Here is a 23,761-nt window from a genome sequence, read left to right as displayed (position 1 = left end):
GAGACAAAGCAGACAACATAAACAGTAGATGCACGTGTGAAGGGATGACAATAATCATGGACAACTTTAATAGACATTTAAGCTGGACAAATCAGATTGGCTGTAGGAATTTGTTGGATGAGTTAATGGAAAGATTTTGAGATTGTTCCTCAGAGCAAGTTATTGAACAAACCAGCTAACATATATTAGTCATGATGTGGAGATGCCGGCATTGGACTGGGATGAGCACAGTATGAAGTCTTCCAACACCAGGTTGAAGTCCAACAGGTTTGTTTCAAACACTAGCTTTCGGAGCACTGCTCCTTCCTCAGGTGAATGAAGAGGTAGGTTCCAGAAACATATATATAGACAAATTCAAAGATACAAGACAATGCTTTGAATGCGAGCATTTGCAGATAATTAAGTCCTTACAGATCCAGAGAGAGGGCTAATCCCTCTTTAACCAGGGATTCACACCTCTATAACCTGGGATTACCCCTATCTCTGGATCTGTAAAGACTTAATTATCTGCAAATGCTCGCATTCTTAGCATTGTCTTGTATATTTGAATTTGTTTCTATTTATGTTTCTGGAACCTACCTCTTCATTCACCTGAGGAAGGAGCAGCGCTCCAAAAGCTAGTGTTTGAAACAACCCTGTTGGGCTTTAACCTGGTGTTGTCAGACTTCTCACTATATTATATTAGAGTTGGCACCGTGTAACGTAAGGAGGATGAGTGAGTCCAAGACTCGTGTCTGAAACTGAAATAAGAGTAGCAATGTGGGTGTGAAAGCTGAGCGAGCTGGAGTGAAGCTGAGAATAGGCCGGAGAATAGATCAATTGAGACAGAGTGGCAGACATTAAAGGGGATATTTCAGAATATCCAGGAGAAGTAGATTCCCATTAGAAAGAACAATTCCAAGCACAGGACCCGCATTCCGCGGTTTAATAAATCGTCAGGGAAAGAACAATTATCTAACTGTGCAATGGTGAATGACAGGCCTGGCGATTGGTCGGAATATAAATAACGACAGAGAATAACTAAAAGGCGAACGAGAATAAATGAAATAGTTTGTGAGATGACGGTAGCTGGAAATGTAGCAAGAGTTTGGACAGTGTTTGAAGACAGAGAAAGTGAAGTGAGTGTTAATCCTCTGCACAGTGACGGTGTGAAGATTATAGCAGATCACCGGGAACCCGCCGGTGAATTAGGAAAAAAACACTTTCTATTTACAGTAGAAGGTGCAAAAAACATCCCAGTTAAACATTTAAGTGAGGGATTAGATGACAGAGAGAGGGGGGGGGGGGGGGGTTACTGGTTGTGAGCACTCACCAGGGGAGCGTCAGGGACAATTTGACGGAGCTGCGGCTGCCAAGTCCATGGACACTAGTGAAGGTCATTTTCGGATCTGAAAAGCTGTGGCTACTGAGACAGCAGATGTGTTCACAGAATCACAGAAAATGCAGTGCAGAAGACGCTATTCAGCCCATCGACTCTGCACCGACATGTGAAAAACACCTGACCTACTTACCTCATTCCATTCCATTCCATTACCTCATGCCAGCAGTTGGCCGATAGCCTTGAATGTTCTGCTGGGCCAAGAGCTCGGCCGGGTTCGTGTTGGTGTCAATTTCCCAACATGGACTGGATTCTGGAAGGACTGCATCAGACATCAAAGGAGCAAATTTCACCCAATATCCAAGAAGGAAGGAGGTAAAAAGCAGGAAACCAAATTCCAGGACGTCTATCAGAGTGGGGGTTAGAATCAGTCAGCAGAGAGGTTACAGCCGAACACTGAGAATAACAGAAGGTAATAAAGAACAAAGTACAGTACTGCATCACGAATGAGACTTCTTACTGTGCCCACCCAAGTCCACCACCGGCATCTCCACGTCAAAGAAAAGTACAGCACAGGAACTGTGAACACAGAAGCCTGATCATGATGCCCTAACTAAAAACAAATCCTACTGCCCTTACTCGGTCCGTATCAATCTCTTTCTTCCCTATTCACGTACCTATCTAGATGCCTCTTAAATGTTGCTAATGTGTCTACTTCCACCACATCCTCTGGCAGCCATTCCAGGCACCCACCACTCTGAGTGAAGAACTTACCATGCACATCTCCCTTCAACGTTCCCCCTCTCACCTTGAACCTGTGCCTCCTTGTAATTGACACTTCCACCCTTGGAAAAAACATCTGACTATCCACCCCTATCTATGTCTCTCACTATTTTGTAGACCTCTATCAGGTCTCCACTCAGCCTCCGTCTTTCCAGTGAAAACAATCCTAATTTATTCAACCTCTCCTCATATCAAACAACATTCGAGATCAGGCAACATTCTGGTGAACCTTCTTTGCACTCTCTCCAAAGCTTCCCCGTCTTTCTGATAATGTGGTGACCAGAACTGGACACAACACTCCAAATGCAATGTAACCGAGGTTTTCTAAAGCTGCAACATGATTTCCCAGCTCCTGTACTCAATGCCCGGCTGATGAAGGCAAGCATGCCATATGCCTTCTCAATCACCTTGGCCACCTGTGTTGCCACATTTAGGCAACTGTGGGCTTGCACGCCCAGATCCCTCTGTATGTTAATGTTCCTTAGGGTTCTGCCATTTACAGAATAATTCATAGCTAGATTTGATCATCCAAAATGCATCACCTCGCATTTGTCCGGATTAAATTCCATCTGCCATTTCTGTGACTAAAGTCTCCAATCGGGAAGAGTCAGTATGGTTTATGCGGAAGTGCGATCATGTTTTAGGGATTTGATTATGTTCTCTGACGGAATGAGATGCTCGGTGGAGAAGGTGGAATGTGGGCTTCCAGAAGGCATTTGTCAAGATGTTTTATACGAAAATTAAAATTCGTGTTATAGTGGGTAACATGTCAGCCTAGATCAAAGATTGGCTGGCTGACAGGAAACAGAGTGTGGACATTTCTCTCTGATCGGCAGGGTGTGGAGGGTAGTGCCCACCGGAGGCTGCGCTGCAGTCGGAACTTTAAAATAAATATGAATGAATTAGACGAGGGGAGCAAAGGCAGAAGAGGCCATTCGGCCCATTGAGTCTGTACCGACCCTCTGAAAGAGCACCCAGCCTAGGCTCACTTTCTCTGCTTGTCTGCGTGGGTTTCCTCCGGGTTCTCCGGTTTGCTCCCACTGTCCAAATATGTGCAGGTTAGGTGGGTTGGCCAAGCTAAATTCCCCATAGAGTCCATCGATGTGCGGATTAGGTGGGGTTATGGTGTTACGGGGATAGGGCAGATAAGTGGGTCTTGGTGGGAGCTCTTTCAGGCGGTCGGTGCAGAACTGATGGGCCAAACGGCCTCCTTCTGCACTGTCGAATTCTCTGGTTCTCTGGAATGTAACTGTGCTGAAATAGACCATTTTGCCCGAATTTTCGACATACTAACAGCGATTTGCGAAACCGAATGCATGATTGCTAAACTGAACATGCTAATACCGAAGGTAACTGTTGGATTGGAACTGCTCTTCCAACACCAGCTTAAAGTCCAACAGGTTTGTTTCGAATCGAACAAACCAGTTGGACTTTAAGCTGGTGTTGGAAGACTTCTTACTGTGCTCACCCCAGTCCAAGTCCGGCATCTCCACATCATCACATTCAATATAACAGCCGTGAACTGGGCAAGTCGGCACAGCGTAACATATCTGAAGTGGGTGGACACACTCCCAATGTGAGATGATTAAACTGTTTCTGTCACAGTGAACACATTGAGCAGTTGGTGATGCTGAATCCTCCCACTGTTATAACAATGTACATGGGGGTATCCTGTGTCATTGGCGCTCTTGGAGTGATTTCCAACTGTTAACATGGGGCATATGTAGCTTTGTGTTAAAGTGGGTGGAAAGTTTGAAAGCGATTTATAACCAAAGTGCAGCCAATTCCTGACCGCAGGGAGAGAATAATCATCAGTGGCGAGGACGTGGACGTGTTTTTTTCTTGGGCGATTTACATTTCTCAGGTTTGTTAATGGTGAAAACCCTTCTTTAGCCTAAACACGATATTCGGGCAGTCACCGTTTCTATTAAAGAAACAGAATGTGTTTTCCTTCATAGTCTCTGGGTATTTCACCTTAGAGCTGTGTCAGATCACATGAAAAAAACATTCGATTTCATCAGAACAAAAACAGCTGTTGCACTAATCTGTGTTTTACAGTAACTTTCATTAAAGTTTAATTTAATTAAGGCTGAATTTGCAGCCCGCTAATTGGTCCCCTGGAGGCTGACATGAGGTATAATAGTGACCATTTTCAGTGAGTTTCAGACCGCTCACAGCTTCTGTTAGAAATGCACGGGGTCCCCAAAGGTCTGGTGTTTGCTATCTACTATCCGGTGATTGCAGCAATCGGAATTCCAGGTAGAGCGCTCTGGTTAGTTCGTAGCGGCGAGAATTGTTATTTCGCTGTGTGAATTCCCTACTCTTATCAGGAGCGCTTCTCCAATTTACAGTTCTGTTTTCTCCAGTTTAATTAAATATCATTTCATTTCCAACGCCATGAAGTGTTTATTTTACAGAGTTTAGGTTCACTTCTATTACATTATAATGGTTCCACTCTAACAGTGTTTAATTGTAATTTAATATGATGTGATGTAATTTCACAATAACAATGTTGCAATTCATCCCCTTCAATGTTATGATTTCTCCAATTTACCATCAAAGTTTATTTATATTATTGGTAATGCATTATTTGCCGCCTTTATACCATCTTGCTTTGACGGTTACCTCACATCGCTTTCATTGTGTATTTTAATTCGTCCTCACTTGGTGCTCACATTTAACCCAGTAACTTCTTTCCAATTGTGTTATTGACGCTGTTATTGTGGGTAGATATTCACCGTTATCACGGCGTAAATGCAAATCTGTATCATTAATATGTGTGGCTGAATGAACAATAAGTTATATTGGTCTGAATGAGGTTGTGGCGTGGCATTGAGGTAGTAGCTGGTGCTGGAGTCTCACACTGTTATGACAATGTGCATGAAGGTGTATTGTCTGATTGATGCTCTTGGAGTGAAATACCAAACTGTTGTCAGGGGACAGATGGAGATTTTCTGTTAGTGACTTTGTCAGTGACGGTGTGATTCCCACAGATAAGGCATTGTGTGAGAGGATTTAACTGCTGAATAAACACGGCTGAATTGAATGAATTGATTCATTAAAGCAATCCTATTACCCTCTAATGTTGAGACATGTTGGCAGTTTTATCGATGTCCTTGAATGGGTGATGTTATTCTTTGCTGGAACTCCCCGAGCTCAGAGCTCATGTCATCCGTCTCTAACAGTCTCTACATCAGTTTATAATCGCCCGTATTTCGCTGTTATTGGATTTCTAAATTGGTGATTGTTAAAAAGTGATTTTATTTTCTGTTGCTACAAAATCTCTCGGACTGTTTTCATCTTTATAACTTTGTCTACATTGCGTGAAGCCCCCATGCCTGGTGTTATTTCTCTCAGCCAGTGTAAAATGTTTTCATTTCAAACAGCAACTACACAACAGAGTTCCTGCTCAGAGTGCAGTGCATCAATAATAACCCGGCACATTCCGGCAGGGCGTCTTTCTGCAAAGGTGACAGGATCACGGATCAATGAAATAATATCGATGCTATCAGTGATTTTCATGTGAAGAGTTCTGATTTCCCATTACATCTTATCTATTTGGATTCTTCTGCCTCCCCCGCCCGGCGGCTGCAAGATCGCCCTGGGCGGGACGGGGACCACGTTAAGGTCCATTGACCTTGGGTGGGAGTTCCCGGTGGCCGGGCGGGCGGGGCCGGACAATCCCGATTTATTCATGTTATCTGCAGCTTCCTAGACACATGGCCATTGTTCCGTCCCCTCCTTCCGCTTCAGGGTTACTGTATTCGGAGAAGATTGAAACTGGGACAGTGGTAAAGATACTGACCCAATGTCATGGGCCAGTTGGAATCTTTGCATCGTTTTTGTCAAATTAAAACATATCCCAGAATATATCGCAGACATGGCGTTAATAGAACATAGAACATTACAGCGCAGTACAGGCCCTTCGGCCCTCGATGTTGCGCCGACCTGTGAAACCACTCTAAAGCCCATCTACACTATTCCCTTATCGTCCATATGTCTATCCAATGACCATTTGAATGTCCTTAGTGTTGGCGAGTCCACTGCTGTTGCAGGCAGGGCATTCCACGCCCTTACTACTCTCTGAGTAAAGAACCTACCTCTGACATCTGTCTTATATCTATCTCCCCTCAATTTAAAGGTATGTCCCCTCGTGCTAGACATCACCATCCAAGGAAAAAGGCTCTCACTGTCCACCCTATCCAATCCTCTGATCATCTTGTATGCCTCAATTAAGTCACCTCTTAACCTTCTTCTCTCCAACGAAAACAGCCTCAAGTCCCTCAGCCTTTCCTCATAAGATCTTCCCTCCATACCAGGCAACATTCTGGTAAATCTCCTCTGCACCCTTTCCAATGCTTCCACGTCCTTCCTATAATGCGGCGACCAGAATTGCACGCAATACTCCAAATGCGGCCGCACCAGAGTGTTGTGCAGCTGCAACATGACCTCATGGCTCCTAAACTCAATCCCTCTACCAATAAAAGCTAACACACCATACACCGTCTTAACAACCTTCTCAGCCTGGGTGGCAACTTTCAGGGATCTATGTACATGGACACCGAGATCTCTCTGCTCATCCACACTGCCAAGAATCTTACCATTAGCCCAGTACTCAGTCTTCCTGTTATTCCTTCCAAATTGAATCACCTCACACTTTTCTGCATTAAAATCCATTTGCCACCTCTCAGCCCAGCGCTGCAGCTTATCTATGCCCCTTTGTAACTTGTAACATCCTTCCGCACTGTCCACAACTCCACCGACTTTAGTGTCATCTGCAAATTTACTCACCCATCCTTCTACAATCCTCCAGGTCATTTATAAAAATGACAAACAGCAGTGGCCCCAAAACAGATTCTTGTGGTACACCACTAGTAACTGGACTCCAGTCTGAACATTTCCCATCAACCACCACCCCTTTGTCTTCTTCCAGCTAGCCAATTTCTGATCCAAACTGCTAAATCACCCTGAATCCCATGCCTCCGTATTTTCTGCAGTAGCCTACCGTGAGGAACCTTATCAAACGCTTTACTGAAATCCATATACACCACATCAACTGCTTTACCCTCATCCACCTGTTTGGCCACCTTCTCAAAGAACTCTATAAGGTTTGTGAGGCACGGCCTACCCTTCAAAAAACCGCGTTGACTATCTCTAATCAAATTATTCCTTTCCAGATGATTATACATCCTATCTCTTCTAAACCTTTCCAAGATTTTTCCCACAACAGAAGTAAGGCTCACTGGTCTACAGTTACCGGGGTTATCTCTACTCCCCTTCTTGAACAAGGGGGACAACATTTGCTATCCTCCAGTCTTCTGGCACTATTCCTGTAGACAAAGATGACTTAAAGATCAAAGCCAAAGGCCCAGCAATCTCCTCCCTCGCTTCCCAGAGAATCCTAGGATAAATCCCATCCGGCCCAGGGGACTTATCTATTTTCACACTTTCCAGAATTGCTAACACCTCCTCCTTATGCACCTCAAGCCCTTCTAGTCTAGTAGCCTGAATTTCAGTATTCTCCTCGACAACATTGTCTTTTTCCTGTGTGAATACTGACGAAAAATATTCATTTGGCACCTCTCCTATCTCCTCGGACTCCAAGCACAACTTCCCACTACTGTCCTTGACTGGCCCTACTCTTACCCTAGTCATTCGTTTATTCCTGACATATTTATAGAAAGCTTTAGGGTTATCCTTGATCCTACCTGCCAAAGACTTCTCATGTCCCCTCCTGGCTCTTCTTAGCTCTCTCTTTAGGTCCTTCCTAGCTAACTTGTAACTCTCGAGCGCCCTAACTGAACCTTCATGTCACATCTTTACATAAGTCATCTTCCTCTTGGCAAGTGTTTCGACTGCTTTAGTAAATCACGGTTCCCTCACTCGACCACTTCCTCCCTGCCTGACAGGTACATACTTATCAATTCAGCACTTCTGGATGATTCTTACTGATGCCCCATTGAAACACGGGTATAGTGTCCAGGCGGGGTGAGCGCTCACTGCTTTATCAACACTTCTGGATGATTCTCACTGATGCTCCATTGAAACACGGGTATAGTGTCCAGGAAGGATGAACGCCAACTGCTTTATCCTCTGTGTTGAGGTATAAGTTCAGTAAAGTTTCGCCATTGAGTTTAACCAAACGCAGTTTTAGACATTTTAATGAACAGGGGTTGTTTCCACGATTTAGCTCAGTTAAATTGGTAGAGAATTAATGTAATTCCTTCTGCACCAGATGAATGTCCCTTTTTCAAGTTCCTTTTAGCCAGATTATTAATAAATATGCACCAATGAAGGAGTTCAGAATGAAAAGATAAAGCGGAGAAGCCCCGGTTTAATTTCTGTGCCTCTACCCGGCTTCAGCAAAGTAATTTAACCTGGCCGACGGCAACGACTAGTAAAACCCATAAAGAGCAGTTTTTCTTCAGGGAAATTATGAATATCTATGTGCTCAGGCCATAAGGAAGGCAACCAGAGGTTATTCCAAACAGCAATTTAATATTTGGGGATGTAATCTCCCCCACTCCGCAGATTGGCAAACTGTGTAAATTATAGAGAAAAAAAGCTTCCTCTTCTCCGTTACCTGTTATTATGATGGGCGTGGTGCGCGTTAATAAAACTAAAATAGATATCGACACACTGATTTCTTATCACTGAATTGGATCCGCTCACACTGATGTCCACCCCCTGGGGCTCTGGACTAACCTGATTTCTGAACATGGATCGGAGACTTGCTGAACTTTCCTCCCAAGCTCAAGTTAACCACAATTAACTGGACATGTTCAGGACTTTCTTTCTGATGTGGAATTAGCTCAGACACAGTGGAGGCTGCCACGTTTCTGCGGGAATGTACAACAATGTGCAGGGGTGCGGTTAAAAGGCAGGGGAATGGCCCTAAATCATGATTCTCATTTGGAGAGCCGGTTCAGACACCATGGATCAAATGGCCTCCTTCTTTGCAGTAACACTTCATTGATTCTGTACTGGGCAGTTAAGTGAAAGTAACCATGGTGAACTGGACCGCCTATGTCGGTTATTTAAACGTGATCTTCCTCAATGTGTCCGTCTCTAACTGGACCTCTCAACACTGAATGTAATGGCAATGACTTAGGACTCTCTATAATGCACGCTGTCGTGTAGAACTGGGCTCAGTGTAACCTTTCTGATCTGGGCGATTATTCACAATATGTATTGATGATTTAGATGAAGAAAAGAAATGTCATATTTCTAAATTTACAGATGACACCAAGTTGAGTGGGAGGGTGAGCTGTGAGGAGAATGCAGAGATCCTTTAGTGTGAATTGCACAAGTTGAGTGAGTGGGTAAATGAATGGCAGATGCAGTATAATTTGGAAATCTGCGAGATTATCCACTTTGGTTGTAAAACAAGAAGGCAGATTATTATTTGAATGGCCATAAATTAGAAGAGGGGAATGTGCAATGAGACCTGTGTCCTCATACACCAGTCACTGAAGGTAAGCATGCAGGTACAGCAGGCGGTAAAGAAGCCAAATGGTATGCTGGCCTTCAGAGCGAGAGGAATCGAGTACAGGAGCAGGGATGTGTTGCTGCAATTATACCTTGGTAGGCAACATCTAGAATATTGTTTGCAGTCTTGGTCTCCTTATCTGAGGAAGGATCCTCTTGCTGTAGAGGGAGTGCAGCGAAGGTTTACCAGACTGATTCCTGGGATGACATGACTGACTTACGAGGAGAGATTGAATCGGTTAGGATTGTATTCGCTGGAGTTCAGAAGAATAAGGGGGGAATCACATAAAAACCTGTAAAATTCTAACAGGACTGGACAGGGTAGATGCAGGAAAGATGTTCCTAATGGTGGTTGTCCAGAACCAGGGATCTGAGGATACCGGGCTGTCCATTTAGGACAGAGATGAGGAGAAATTTCTCCACAGAAAGAGTGGCAAGCCTGTGGAATTCATTACCGCAATTGAGTCCAAAACATTGTGTGGCTTCGAGAAGCAGTTAGATATAACGCTTAGGGCGAAGGGACCAAAGGGAATATGGGGGAAGGAGGGATTAGGCTCCTGAGTTGGATGATGAACCATGATCATACTGAATGGTGGAGTGGGCTTGAAGGGACGAATGGCCTCCTCCTCCTGCTCCTATTTTTTCTTTGTTTCTATGAATGTAACGGCGCAGAACTCGAACTTCTCACATTGAAACCATCTGGACATAACTGGAAATGCTCCTAATTAAAAGACAGATGTTTGAATGAAGCTGGGTGCACAGTTTCAGAGTTATTTGTAAAAGGGGCTGTGATACCATCTCATCACTGGCACTGAGTAAATAATCACGGGGGAGAACCTGGCCGTGTTTCCCATTAGGGCTCTGGTCAATCATCCATTAAACCACTAACTCGGCATTATAGGCTTGAAGCCGCACACACGTCCCGTTTTCTTTATTCCAACCCAACGTTATTATTCTATTATAGTTAATGAAGGGATGTAATTGGAGCAGTCTGTCTCTCTGTCTATTTTACATTGCAGCCGTGTCAGAACATCTGTAAAGTCTGGCAGCAGCTGCACTAATAAGGCATAAGACCATAAGACATAGGAGCAGAATTAGGCCACTCGGCCCATCGAGTCTACTCCACCATTCAATCACGGCTGATATTTTTCTCATACCCATTCTCCTGCCTTCTCCCCATAACCCTTGATACCCTTATTAAGAACCTGGGCAGCACGGTGGCACAGTGGTTAACATTGCTGCCTCATGGCGCCGAGGTCTCAAGTTTGATCCCAGCTCTGGGTCATTGTCCATGTGGAGTTTGCACATTCTCCCCGTGTTTGTGTGGGCTTCGCCCCCACAACCCAAAGATGTGCAGAGTAGATGGATTGGACACGTTAAGTTGCCGCTTACTTGGAAACAATTAATTGAGTACACGACATTTAAAAAAAAAAAATTAATCAACAACCTATCTATCTCTGTCTTAAAGACACTCAGTGATTTGACCTCCACAAACTTCTGTGGCAAAGAGTTTCACAGATTCACCACCCACTGGCTGAAGAAATTCAACCTCACCTCTGTTTTTAAGGATCGTCCCTTTAGTCTGAGATTTGTCCTCTGGTTTTAGTTTTCCCTACAAGTGGAAACATACTCTCCATGCCCACTCTATCCAGGCCTCGCAGTATCCTGTAAGTTTCAATAAGGTCCACCCTCATCCTTCATCAGAGTGGCAGGAAGTGACTGGTGAGGTACTGCAGAGTTCAATGCTGGTACCCCCGCTGTTCACAAAATACACTAATGATTTGGACGAAGGAATTGCATGCAATATCTCCAAATGTGCAAATGGCACTAAGCTAGGTGGCAGAGTGTGCAGTGAGGAGGATGCAAAGAGGCTGCAGGGTGACTTCGACAGGCTGGCTGAGTGGGCATATACTTGGCAAATGCAATATAACATGAGTAAATGTGAGGTTATCCACTTTGGTGGCAAAAACAGGAAGACAGATTATTATCTGAATGGTGGCGGTTTAGGGACAGTGGAAGTGTAACGAGACCTGGGTGACATGGTGGAACAGTCGCTGAAGGTTGGCATACAGGTACAGCAGGCGGTGAGGAAAGCTAATGGCATGCTGGCCTTCATAGCGAGAGGATATGAGTATAGGAGTAGGGATGTCTTGCTGCAGTTATACAGGGCCTTAGTGAGGCCACACCTTGAGTATTGTGTGCAGTTTTGGTGTCCGAGTTTGAGCAAGGACATCCTTACTATTGAGGGTTTCCAGCGAATGTTCATCTTACTAATTCACAGGATGGCAGGACTGACATTTGAAAGACAGGATCGACTGGGCTTGTACTCACTGGAGTTTAGAAGAACGGGAGGGGATCTCATAGAAACATAGAAAATCCTGATGGGACTGGACAGGCTAAATGCGGAAGAATGTTCCCGATGTTCGGAACTTCCAGAACTAGGGGGTCCCAGCCTAAGAATAAGGGGTAAGCCACTCAGGACTGAGGTGAGGAAGAACGTCTTCTCTCGGAGAGTTGTGAGCTTGTGGAATTCTCTGCCACAGAAAGCTGTTGGGTCCAGTTCATCGGATATATTCAAGAGGGAGCTGGGATTGACCCTTGCAGCTAAAGGGATCAAGGGTATGGAGAGAGAGTGGGAGTGGGATACTGAATTAATATGATCAGCCATGATCGTATTGAATGGTGGTACAGGCTCGAAGGGCCGAATGGCCTACTCCTGCACCTATTTTCTATGTTTCTATGTCGGGGTTGAGCATTGACAAGAAAGTACCAAGAGAAAAGGTGGAGATTTCACACATAAGCCACTAGAATTATGATTTTTCTTTGGATGTAAGTGTAATTTAGCTGCTGTCGTAATCTCACCAGCACACATTCTACGCATCCATCTATCTCTCTTTATTTTCTAATTGTTGCAGCAAACTTGGCAGCGATCGTGATCCTGTCCCGAGGAAGATGTGGCTTCTCCCGATGTATCACCTGCTACTTGGTGTCTATGGCAGTGTCAGACTTCACAGTCATTGTTAGCTCTGTAATACTAAACCGGATTGCTGGCATTTATTTCCCATTCACTTTCCTGTCCATCACACACGTATGTCGTTGCCGGGCTGTCCTAAACTGCACAGTGTTTGGAGTTTCTGTATGGCTAACAGTGGCTTTCACCTTTGACAGATACGTGGCAATTTGTTGCCAAAATCTGAAAACAAAATATTGCAGAGCGAAGACAGCGGCAGTTGCCATCGTGGCAATTTGTATATGTTGCTTTTTTGCATCTTCTTTCCTGTATTTGATTTATAAACCGTTGTACGTAATTAATGACGTGCCCTGGTTCTGCGGTGTAAAGGTCATGTTTTACACATCACCAGTATGGATCGCATATGACTGGATAATCCACATTTCCATTTGGCTCTCATTCATTCTGATTATATTGCTCAATGCTCTGACCATCAGACACATCCGAGTGGCCAACAGAGCCCGCAGGAGACTCAGGAGCCAGAAGAATGGAGAGAATGAGAGTGACCCGGAGATGGAGAAGCGGAGAAAGTCCATTGTTTTACTGGTCGCCATCTCGGGCAGCTTCATCCTGTCCTATGTGTTAACTGTGATTGCCTTCCTCTACGTTAGGATTGCGGGAACTACTTATTTCTCTGGCTCCAACTTCGAGGAATCAAATTATATTCTGGAGGAAAGCGGAATTATCTTGCAGGTGCTCAGTTACTGCAGCAACCCGTTTATTTATGCTGGGACACAGAGTAAATTCCGAGACGAGTTAAGGAATGGGGTGAAATATCCATTCATTCTGATCCGGAAAATATTTAAATAATGCCAACAGTCCAATGCTGTAATAATTCACCGTTATCGTCCACGTATAAATATTATCCAATCCCAGTTACATTGTCATATTTTGTGTCGTTTATCCTCTGAACGATTTTAGAAATATACAAGCCTGATCACCGCACAATTCAGATTTATAACCACTTTTCAGTTAGTTGCCAATTCTCTGCCCGTTCCAATAAATATTTTGACATTCCAACCATATGTTGATCTCTGCGGTGTCCGTGCAAAATGCAGGAGAGAGATTCTGGCCACTCAGCTGCCATTGAACAGGAAACAATTCTGTGTAATGTGGGGGCCTCGATATCTCTCTGGGTGTGGATTGAATGCTAACGTTGAGCCCTCAATGTATTCTCCCAGTAACTTCACTGTAGTGTTAATGTAAGCCGACTTGTGACAGGAGGAAAGATTATTATTATAACGAGAATGTGGACTGCCCCACGCACTGCTCTTTCCTCAAAAAACGCCCAGGCACACTTGTAACCTTGTGTAGCCAAGCTGTGCCCATATTCATAAGAGCAGGGCAATTTATTGAAGAAAAAGATGAATTCACGTCCAACCCACTGCCCACTCTGCTAGTTTCTCTGTTCGGGCCTGCATCCCATCTGTTATCGGGCAGGATAAACTAAACTGAATAACCAGTAACCCCAACCCCCCACCCACACCCCCAGCCATCTCCGCCCCCTTAAATGGGAATGATGTGGAGATGCCGGCGTTGGACTGGGGTGAGCACAGTATGAAGTCTTACAACACCAGGTTAAAGTCCAACAGGTTTGTTTCGATGTCACTAGCTTTCGGAGCGCTGCTCCTTCCTCAGGTGAATGAAGAGGTCTGTTCCAGAAACACATATATAGACAAATTCAAAGATGCCAAACAATGCTTGGAATGCGAGCATTAGCAGGTGATTAAATCTTTACAGATCCAGAGATGGGGTAACCCCAGGTTAAAGAGGTGTGAATTGTACCAAGCCAGGACAGTTGGTAGGATTTTGCAGGCCAGATGGTGGGGGATGAATGTAATGCAACATGAATCCCAGGTCCCGGTTGAGGCCGCACTCATGTGTGCGGAACTTGGCTATAAGTTTCTGCTCGGCGATTCTGCGTTGTCGCGGGTCCTGAAGGCCGCCTTGGAGAACGCTTACCCGGAGATCAGAGGCTGAATGCCCTTGATTGCTGAAGTGTTCCCCGACTGGAAGGGAACATTCCTGCCTGGTGATTGTTGCGCGATGTCCGTTCATTCGTTGTCGCTGCGTCTGCATGGTCTCGCCAATGTACCACGCTTCGGGACATCCTTTCCTGCAGCGTATGAGGTAGACAACATTGGCCGAGTCGCACGAGTATGTACCGCGTACCTGGTGGGTGGTGTTCTCACGTGTAATCGTGGTATCCATGTCGATGATCTGGCACGTCTTGCAGAGATTGCCATGACAGGGTTGTGTGGTGTCGTGGTCACTGTTCTGAAGACTGGGTAGTTTGCTGCAAACAATGGTTCATTTGAGGTTGCGCGGTTGTTTGAAGGCAAGTAGTGGGGGTGTGGGGATTACCTTGGCAAGATGTTCATCATCATCAATGATGTGTTGAAGGCTGTGAAGAAGATGACGTAGTTTCTCCGCTCCGGGGAAGTACTGGACGACGAAGGGTATTCTGTCGGTTGTGTCCCATGTTTGTCTTCTGAGGAGGTCGGTCCGGTTTTTCGCTGTGGCGCGTTGGAACTGTCGATCGATGAGTCGAGTGCCATATCCCGTTCGTACGAGGGCATCTTTCAACGTCTGTAGATGTCTGTTACGCTCCTCCTCGTCTGAGCAGATCCTGTGTATACGGAGCGCTTGTCCATAGGGGATGGCTTCTTTAATGTGTTTAGGGTGGAAGCTGGAGAAGTGGAGCATCATGAGGTTATCCGTAGGTTTGCGGTAAAGCAAAGTGCTGAGGTGACCGTCCTTGATGGAGACGAGTGTGTCCAAGAATGCAACTGATTTTGGAGAGTAGTCCATGGTGAGTCTGATGGTTGGATGGAACTTATTAATGTCATCGTGTAGTCATTTCAGTGATTCTTCGCCGTGGGTCCAAAGGAAAAAAATGTCATCGATGTATCTGGTGTATAACATCGGTTGAAGGTCCTGTGCGGTGAGTAGGTCCTGTTCAAACTTGTGCATGACGATATTGGCGTATCGGGGTGCGAATTTGGTCCCCATGGCTGTTCCGTGCATCTGGATGAAGAACTTGTTGTCGAAGGTGAAGACGTTGTGATCCAGAATGAAGCGGATGAGTTGCAGAATTGAGTCTGGAGATTGGCAGTTGTCGGTGTTGAGTACTGAGGCTGTTGCAGCAATGCCGTCGTCATGGGGGATGCTGGTGTAGAGTGCCGAGACGTCCATTGTGACGAGGAATGTTCCTGGTTCAACTGGTCCATGGGTGCTGAGTTTCTGTAGGAAGCCCGTCGTGTCGCGACAGAAGCTGGGTGTACCTTGGACGATGGGTTTCAAGATGCCCTCGATGTAGCCAGAGAGGTTCTCACACAGGGTCCCATTGCCTGAAACGATAGAGCGGCCTGGTGTGTTGGCCTTATGTATTTTCGGGAGGCAGTAGAGATCTCCAATGCGGGGAGTACGTGGGATGAGAGCACGTAGGGTGCTCTGAAGATCTGGATCCAAGGTCTTGATCAGTCTGTTAAGTTGGCAGTTGTGTTCCTTGGTCGGATCTGCAGGTAACTGTCTGTAGTGTTCTTGGTTGTTCAGTTGTCGGTATACTTCTTTGCAGTAGTCCGTTCTGTTCAGTACGACAGTGGCCCCCCCTTTGTCTGCTGGTTTGATGACGATGCTGTGGTTGGTCTTGAGAGCGCGGATGGCATTGCGTTGTGCTTGGGTGACGTTCGGGGTTGTCTTGTGAATGCGACTGATGAATCTGGCATTGACGCGACTCCTGACGGCTTGAGCATACATGTCGAGTCTAAGGCAGCGGCCTTCCGGAGGGGTCCAATTCGACTCTTTCCTCTTCGGTTGCCGCACCGCAGATCTCTCGGTCTGCTGTTCCGGTTCATTGGTAGTCTGCTTGGGTTCGCTGTTGGCCTCTTGGGGTCTGTGTAAGAATTCCCGGAGCCTCATTCGCCTGATCAATTCCTCCGTGTCTGCCGCGAGACTGATGGGGTCCATTTTGGTGGCGGTGCAGAAATTGAGCCCTCTGCTGAGGACTTCGATTTCGTCTGGTTGAAGGGTGTAGTCTGACAAGTTGACAATAGATTTCCCTGTATTGTTTTCTACTGTGACACCGGGGGTGGCTTGGTTGCTGCCGGTGGTGATGCCAAGTTTCTCAAGCTTTCTGTTCTTGGTATGCATTTAGGTGGCATAGTATTGTTGTCTCATCTGTTTGGCGGTGTTCCGCAGCTGGTCTGCTGCATCCTGAGCGCAAGTTGAGAATATGGCCTCTATCTTGGTTTCCAGGTTGTGTCGTCTGCTGTAGAGCTGGCGGACGAGGTGGTTGAGGAGTGTGAGAGAGGTGCGACGGCAGAGTCTCTCAGCGAAGTCTGTGTTGTAGGTCGACTTGAGTGGGTTTGTGATCTGTAGCCCTTTCGGGATCTTGTCTGCTTTCTTGCATCTTTGTAGAAACTTAATGTCAGTGTCTGTATGCGCGATCTTCCTGGAGATCCTCTCCACTTTGAGCCGGCAGTTTGCGGTGTCGTTGGTAGCCATGATGTGGAGATGCCGGCGTTGGACTGGGGTGAGCACAGTACGAAGTCTTACAACACCAGGTTAAAGTCCAACAGGTTTGTTTCGATGTCACTAGCTTTCGGAGCGCTGCTCCTTCCTCAGGTGAATGAAGAGGTCTGTTCCAGAAACACATATATAGACAAATTCAAAGATGCCAAACAATGCTTGGAATGCGAGCATTAGCAGGTGATTAAATCTTTACAGATCCAGAGATGGGGTAACCCCAGGTTAAAGAGGTGTGAATTGTCTCAAGCCAGGACAGTTGGTAGGATTTTGCAGGCCAGATGGTGGGGGATGAATGTAATGCGACATGAATCCCAGGTCCCGGTTGAGGCCACACTCATGTGTGCGGAACCTGGCTATAAGTTTCTGCTCGGCGATTCTGCGTTGTCGCGGGTCCTGAAGGCCGCCTTGGAGAACGCTTACCCGGAGATCAGAGGCTGAATGCCCTTGATTGCTGAAGTGTTCCCCGACTGGAACATTAAATGGGAATGTACAGGAAGGAACATTTAAAAAATACATTTATGAAATTAAATTTGAATAGAATCCTCATTATTGATTGTTTACGCTTTCTGCCCTCTTGTTGTCTGAATGTTTGGTTTTGCTAATCAGACGGGGAAATTATCAATATTTGTCCGCAGCGACCCAGACAGGCAGTCCCAGACAGGCAGAGCCAGACAGGCAGTCCCAGACAGGCAGACCCAGGCAGGCAGTCCCAGACAGGTAGACCCAGACAGGCACTCCCACGCACGCACACCCAGACAGGCAGTCCCAGACAGGCAGAGCCAGGCAGGCAGAACCAGACAGGCAGACCCAGACAGGCACTCTCACACACGCACACCCAGCCAGGCAGTCCCAGACAGGCAGACCCAGACAGAGGCTGAATGCCCTTGATTGCTGAAGTGTTCCCCGACTGGAACATTAAATGGGAATGTACAGGAAGGAACATTTAAAAAATACATTTATGAAATTAAATTTGAATAGAATCCTCATTATTGATTGTTTACGCTTTCTGCCCTCTTGTTGTCTGAATGTTTGGTTTTGCTAATCAGACGGGGAAATTATCAATATTTGTCCGCAGCGACCCAGACAGGCAGTCCCAGACAGGCAGAGCCAGACAGGCAGTCCCAGACAGGCAGACCCAGGCAGGCAGTCCCAGACAGGTAGACCCAGACAGGCACTCCCACGCACGCACACCCAGACAGGCAGTCCCAGACAGGCAGAGCCAGGCAGGCAGAACCAGACAGGCAGACCCAGACAGGCACTCTCACACACGCACACCCAGCCAGGCAGTCCCAGACAGGCAGACCCAGACAGGCAGTACCAGACAGGCAGACCCAGACAGGCAGTCCCAGACAGGAAGTCCCACACAGGCACTCCCACACACGCACACCCAGACAGGCAGTCCCAGACAGGCAGACCCAGACAGGCAGTCCCAGACAGGCAGACCCAGACAGGCACTCTCACACACGCACACCCAGACAGGCAGTCCCAGACAGGCAGAGCCAGGCAGGCAGAACCAGACAGGCAGACCCAGACAGGCAGTCCCAGACAGGCAGTCCCAGACAGGCAGACCCAGCCAGGCACTCCCACACAGGCAGACCCAGAGGGCAGTCCCAGACAGGCAGACCCAGACAGGCAGTCCCAGACAGGCAGAACCAGACAGGCAGACCCAGACAGGCAGAACCAGACAGGCAGTCCCACACAGGCAGACCCAGACAGGCAGACCCAGACAGGCAATCCCAGACAGGCAGTCCGCACTGGTGATGGTGGGGAACTGGAGAGAGCTTGATTGTGCGGGGCCACGTTTGTCAATTGGCTCTTTGTTGCTGCTCGAAGCTCCCGCTGCCGGATCGCCGTCATGTCTTTGGTAGCGTCCCGGAACACTCACTGTGTGTGTGGGACGCGCTGGGATGTCACGGGACACTCACTGTATGTGTGGGACACTCTGGGCTGAGGCAGCGTCCCGGGACAGTCACTCTGTGTGTGGGGCGCTCTGGGCTGAGGCAGCGTCCCCGGAGACTCACTGTGTGTGAGACGCTCTGGGACACTCACTGTGTGTGTGGGATGCTCTGTATTGAAGTGATCCTGAATTCACACAGTTAAACCTCTGGTGTGACCCAGGAACCAACTTCCACCAAACAATGGCATTTACCAAATTCAAATAAAATCTGTCCTAATACCACCCAGATTTTCGCTTGCGTCAACACCTCTCTCACTTTGCAGCCAATCACTGTCCGTTTCTTCCTGCCTCTGGGTTTGTTCTCCACCTGCTGCACTTGTGACTTTTTCAGCTCTGATGTGAAACAACAAATGTCACTGAACTGATTCTGGCACAGCTCTTTTCTGTGAAACTGCGATTCAGCTTCATTGAACATTCTGCTGGACAACAATAATTCATCATTCCCTGACCGGGAATCGAACCCGGGCCGCGGCAGTGAGAGCGCCGAATCCTAACCACTAGACCACCAGGGAAACAAACGAGGAAGGTTTTAACCCGGGTTGACAGTATATCACTCACCTTTTATTTTGGTTTCCGAGTTTTCATTAGAAGTATACAAAATTACATGTTTAAAATGAACACAAGTGACACCTTCAGCCAATCACAACATCGATTGTTGTTCGCTGTAACATGAAATCGACAGTGAGGTGAAATAGTCCCAAAAGCTGCTCATGTGTAACTTCCAATTTCCTAAACCCACCAACTTGATCACTGTGGCCCCTGCGAAACTGACAACACAACATCCGGCGGACATTCATCAGTAATTTCAAATAACTCATTTCAATCTACCAACTTTGATAGTTAATCTTTTTCGCAATTACGTTGTGATCAATAATTGAATAGTTTCCAATTTTTGTTGATCTTTTTCTGAAGTGAAACTACCACGTTTGCTGAACATACACAAACTCCCCTGTTTCATACTGGGCAGAAACAGTAATTTTGTAATTATGAGGCAAAGCTTTCTGGTTCCTATTTGTTGTTAATCATTAACACAACACGTCATCTCACAGCCTTGTGACATTTACACTTCCACAGGTTTGGAATGTGTTTCTCTCTTCCCCGGCTCCACAGTGGGTGAGAGAGGGACAAGCAGCTGGATTTTACCCGAACTCTCCATTCACCCGCTGCCATACAGTACAAAAAAAAGAAGTCAAGACACAAATTACAAATTAAACATAGTGCAAACCACGGCTCTGTTCACGCACGGACCTGCCTCAATATCCCCCGAATCTACCCTAGCCCCGCCCACCCCTACCCCCTGCTGACGCTTAGTCGTCTCCGAAGAAGTCAATAAATGGCTGCCACCTTCGGGCGAACCTCTCAAGGCGAACGTGACTTTCTCTAGGCCAAGAAAGCTCGCCATGTCCGATAGCCATACCTCAGCCCTCGGTGGTTTGGGGTCCCTCCATGCTAACAGTATTCGTCGCCGGGCGACCAGGGAAGCAAAGGTCAGAACGTCGGCCTCCCTCTCTTCCTGGACTCCCGGGTCCTCCGAAACCCCAAAGATTGCCACCTCCGGGCTCATTACCACCCCAGTTTTCAATACCCGGGACATGATATCTGCAAATCCCTGCCAGTACCCCCCCCCCCCCCCCCCCCCGAGTTTCGGGCACGACCAGAACATGTGTACATGGTTAACCGGCCCTCCGGCACATCTAGCACACTTGTCCTCCAGCCCGAAGAGTTTGCTCATCCGGGCCACCGTCATGTGGGCCCGGTGCACAACCTTAAACTGGATCAGGCTGAGCCTGGCGCATGTTGCGGTCATGTTTACTCTGCTCAGGGCTTCTGCCCAGACACCGTCCTCCATCTCCCCACCCCGAGCTCCTCTTCCCACTTAAGCTTCAGGTCCTTGATCTTCATATCCTCAGCTCTCATTAGTTCCTTGTAGACGTCTGAGACTCTACCCTCTCCCACCTCTCCCCTAGAAACTACCCTGTCCTGCCTCCCCTTCGGCGGGAGGTGTGGGTAGGACGGCACCAGTCTGCTTACAAAATCCCTCACCTACAAGTATCTAAAGTCGTTCCCTCTCGCCAGCCCAAACTTCTCCCCCAGCGCCCTCATGCTTGGAAAGCTCCCTTCCAGGAACAGATCCCCCATCCTCACAATCACCACCCTCCTCCACAGTCGATACCCCTCGTCCATTCCTCCTGGCAAATCGGTGGTTGCTGCACATTGAGGTCCACACCGATGCTCTTATCTCCCCTACATGCCTCCTCCACTGGCCCCAGATCCGAAGAACCGCCACCACTATCGGGCTGGTGGAGTACCATGCCGGCGGAAGCTGCAGAGGCGCCGTGACCCGGGCTGCTAAGCTAGTGCTCCTGCATGAAGCAGCCTCCATCCGCTCCCAAACCGACCCCACACCCACCATCCATTTCCCTATCATCGCTATGTTGGTCGCCCAGTAATAGTTGCTGAAGTTCGGCAATGCCAGCCCCCCTTCTCCTCTGTTCCTTTCAAGCATCGCCCTCTTCACCCGTGGGACTTCCCTGCCCATACAAATCCCAGAATAATTTTATTCAGCCTCTTAAAGAAGGACTGTGGGATAAAGATGGGGAGACATTAAAAAACAAACAAGAACCGCTGGAGAATCGTCATCTTAACAGTCTGCACCCTCCCCGCCAATGACAGCGGGAGTGCATCCCACCTCTGGACCTCTTCCCTCACTCGTTCGACCAGTCGGGACAGGTTGAGCTTATGCAACCTGCCCCAGTCCCGTGCCATCAGAATCCCCAAATATCGGAAGCTCTCCCCCACTAGCTTGAACGGCAACCCCTTCAGCCTACTCTCCTGCCCCCTCGCCTGAATTACAAACAACTCACTCTTAGCCATGTTCAATTTGTATTCGAAGAACCGGCTAAATTCCCTCAGGGTTGCCATAATACCGTCCATCCCCACCATTGGGTCTGATACATATAACAGCAGATCATCCGCATATAACGAGACTCTATGTTCCACTCCCCCCCGGATCAGCCCTTTCTAGCCCCTAGAAGTTCTCAGTGCAATTGCCAGCGGCTCTATGGCCAGCACAAACAGTAGTGGGGAGAGAGGGTAGCCCTGTCTTGTCCCACGGTGCAGTCTAAAGTAGTCCGATGTTGTCCTGTTCGCCTCCGGCGCCTGATACAATAGCCTAACCCAGTCGATGAACCCCGCCCCGAACCCTAACCATCCTAGTACCTTCCACAGATAATCCCACTCGACCCGGTCAAAAGCCTTTTCAGCATCCATGGCTACCACTATCTCTACCTCCCTACTCTCCGGGGGGCATCATAATCATGTTGAGCAGCTTTCTTATGTTGGCCACCAGCTGCCTCCCCTTTACAAACCCGGTTTGGTCCTCCACAGTTACATCCGGTACACAGTCCTCAACTCTGGTCACCAAAAATTTGGCCAGTAGCTTGGTGTCTACGTTTATCAAAGAGATCGGCCTGTATGACCCACAGGCCTCCATGTCCTTATCCCGTTTCAGAATGAGCGAGATGGTGGCCTGCGACATCGCCAGGGGTAAACTCCTTCTGTCTGTTGCCTTGTTAAAGACCCTGACCAGCACCAGCCCCACTATCCTGGCAAATTTTTTGTAAAACCCTACCGGATACCCGCCCGGCCCCGGGGCTTTACCCAACTGCATGACCTTCTGGCCCCCCAATACCTCTTCGATCCAGACCAGGGCCCCCAGTCCATCCACCAACGTCTCCCCACTCTTGGGAAGGTCAGTCCATCCAGGAATCGCCTCATCCCCCCAGTCCCCCAGGTGGTTCCGAAGTGTACAGCTTCCTACAAAAGTCCTTAAAGACCTTGTTCAGCCCTGCTGGAACACCCACTAGATTACCTTCCCCATCCACTACCCTCCCTATTTCCCTAGCCGCTTCCCTCTTCCTCAGTTGCTGTGCAAGCATTCTACTGGGCTTCTCCCCATGCTCATAAATCGCACCTTTTACCTTTCTAAGCTGCTCTACAGCCTTGCTTGTAGTCAGCACCCCAAATTCGGCCTGCAGCCTCTGTCGTTTCCTGAGTAACTCTGGCCTCAGGGATTCCGTGTAACTCCTGTCCGTCCGTAGAATTTCCTTAATGAGTCGGTCCGTCTCTGCCCTATCAGTCCTGTCCCTGTACGCTCGGGTTGAAACCAGCTCCCCTCTCACCACTGCCTTCAGTGCCTCCCAGAGCACCGCTGCCGAGACTTCTCCAGTATTGTTCACCTGCAGGTAATTCTGCATGCATTTCCTCAGCTTCGCACACACCGCCTCGTCCGCAAATAGTCCAACTTCCAGCCTCCATGGTGGGCGCTAAAAGCCGTCCTTACAAAACTGCTGGTCTACCCAGTGCGGAGCATGGTCCGATCTGGCAATTGCCGAATATTCTGCCCCCACCATTCCGGCCAGCAGGTCCCTACTCACAACAATGTAGTCAATTCGGGAGTACACCTTGTGGACGTGGGAGTAGTACGAGAACTCCCTCGCCGTCGGCCGGCTAAATCTCCACGTATCTGCTCCCCCCATTTCCTTGAAGCTTCTTTCGCTGTATTCAGCTCCTGTGACCTCAATGAACTGAATAATTTCAGTTAGAAGTTTTCTTGTCATCACGCTGGAGATTTGCACCGAGATCGGGGAGATATTTCTGTCTGAGTGAGCAATAA

At 47.6% G+C, this 23,761-nt stretch overlaps 1 protein-coding gene and 1 non-coding gene across 2 annotated transcripts; one reads left to right on the top strand and one right to left on the bottom strand.

Annotated features, from left to right (window-relative positions):
- Positions 1–4,293: 4,293 nt before the first annotated feature.
- LOC140422390 (uncharacterized) lies at positions 4,294–13,474 on the top strand. The gene is made up of 2 exons (XM_072507413.1): positions 4,294–4,360; positions 12,505–13,474. The coding sequence occupies exon 2, from the start codon at positions 12,582–12,584 to the stop codon at positions 13,407–13,409; it is 828 nt and encodes a 275-aa protein (XP_072363514.1). The 5' UTR covers positions 4,294–4,360; positions 12,505–12,581; the 3' UTR covers positions 13,410–13,474.
- Positions 13,475–19,526: 6,052 nt separating this feature from the next.
- On the bottom strand, positions 19,527–19,598 carry trnae-cuc (transfer RNA glutamic acid (anticodon CUC)). Its single transcript has one exon. It is a non-coding gene; the product is annotated as a tRNA-Glu (tRNA).
- Between the last annotated feature and the right edge of the window lie 4,163 nt (positions 19,599–23,761).

Source organism: Scyliorhinus torazame, chromosome 5, assembly GCF_047496885.1.
Source record: "Scyliorhinus torazame isolate Kashiwa2021f chromosome 5, sScyTor2.1, whole genome shotgun sequence".
Lineage (NCBI taxonomy): Eukaryota > Metazoa > Chordata > Chondrichthyes > Carcharhiniformes > Scyliorhinidae > Scyliorhinus > Scyliorhinus torazame.
Note: the sequence above shows the minus strand (reverse complement) of the source record. Positions and strands in the feature narration are given on the sequence as shown.

Coding starts and splice junctions, on each gene's coding strand:
- LOC140422390 (XM_072507413.1), top strand. CDS start 12,582: ATGGCAGTGTCAGACTTCACAGTCATTGTTAGCTCTGTAATACTAAAC.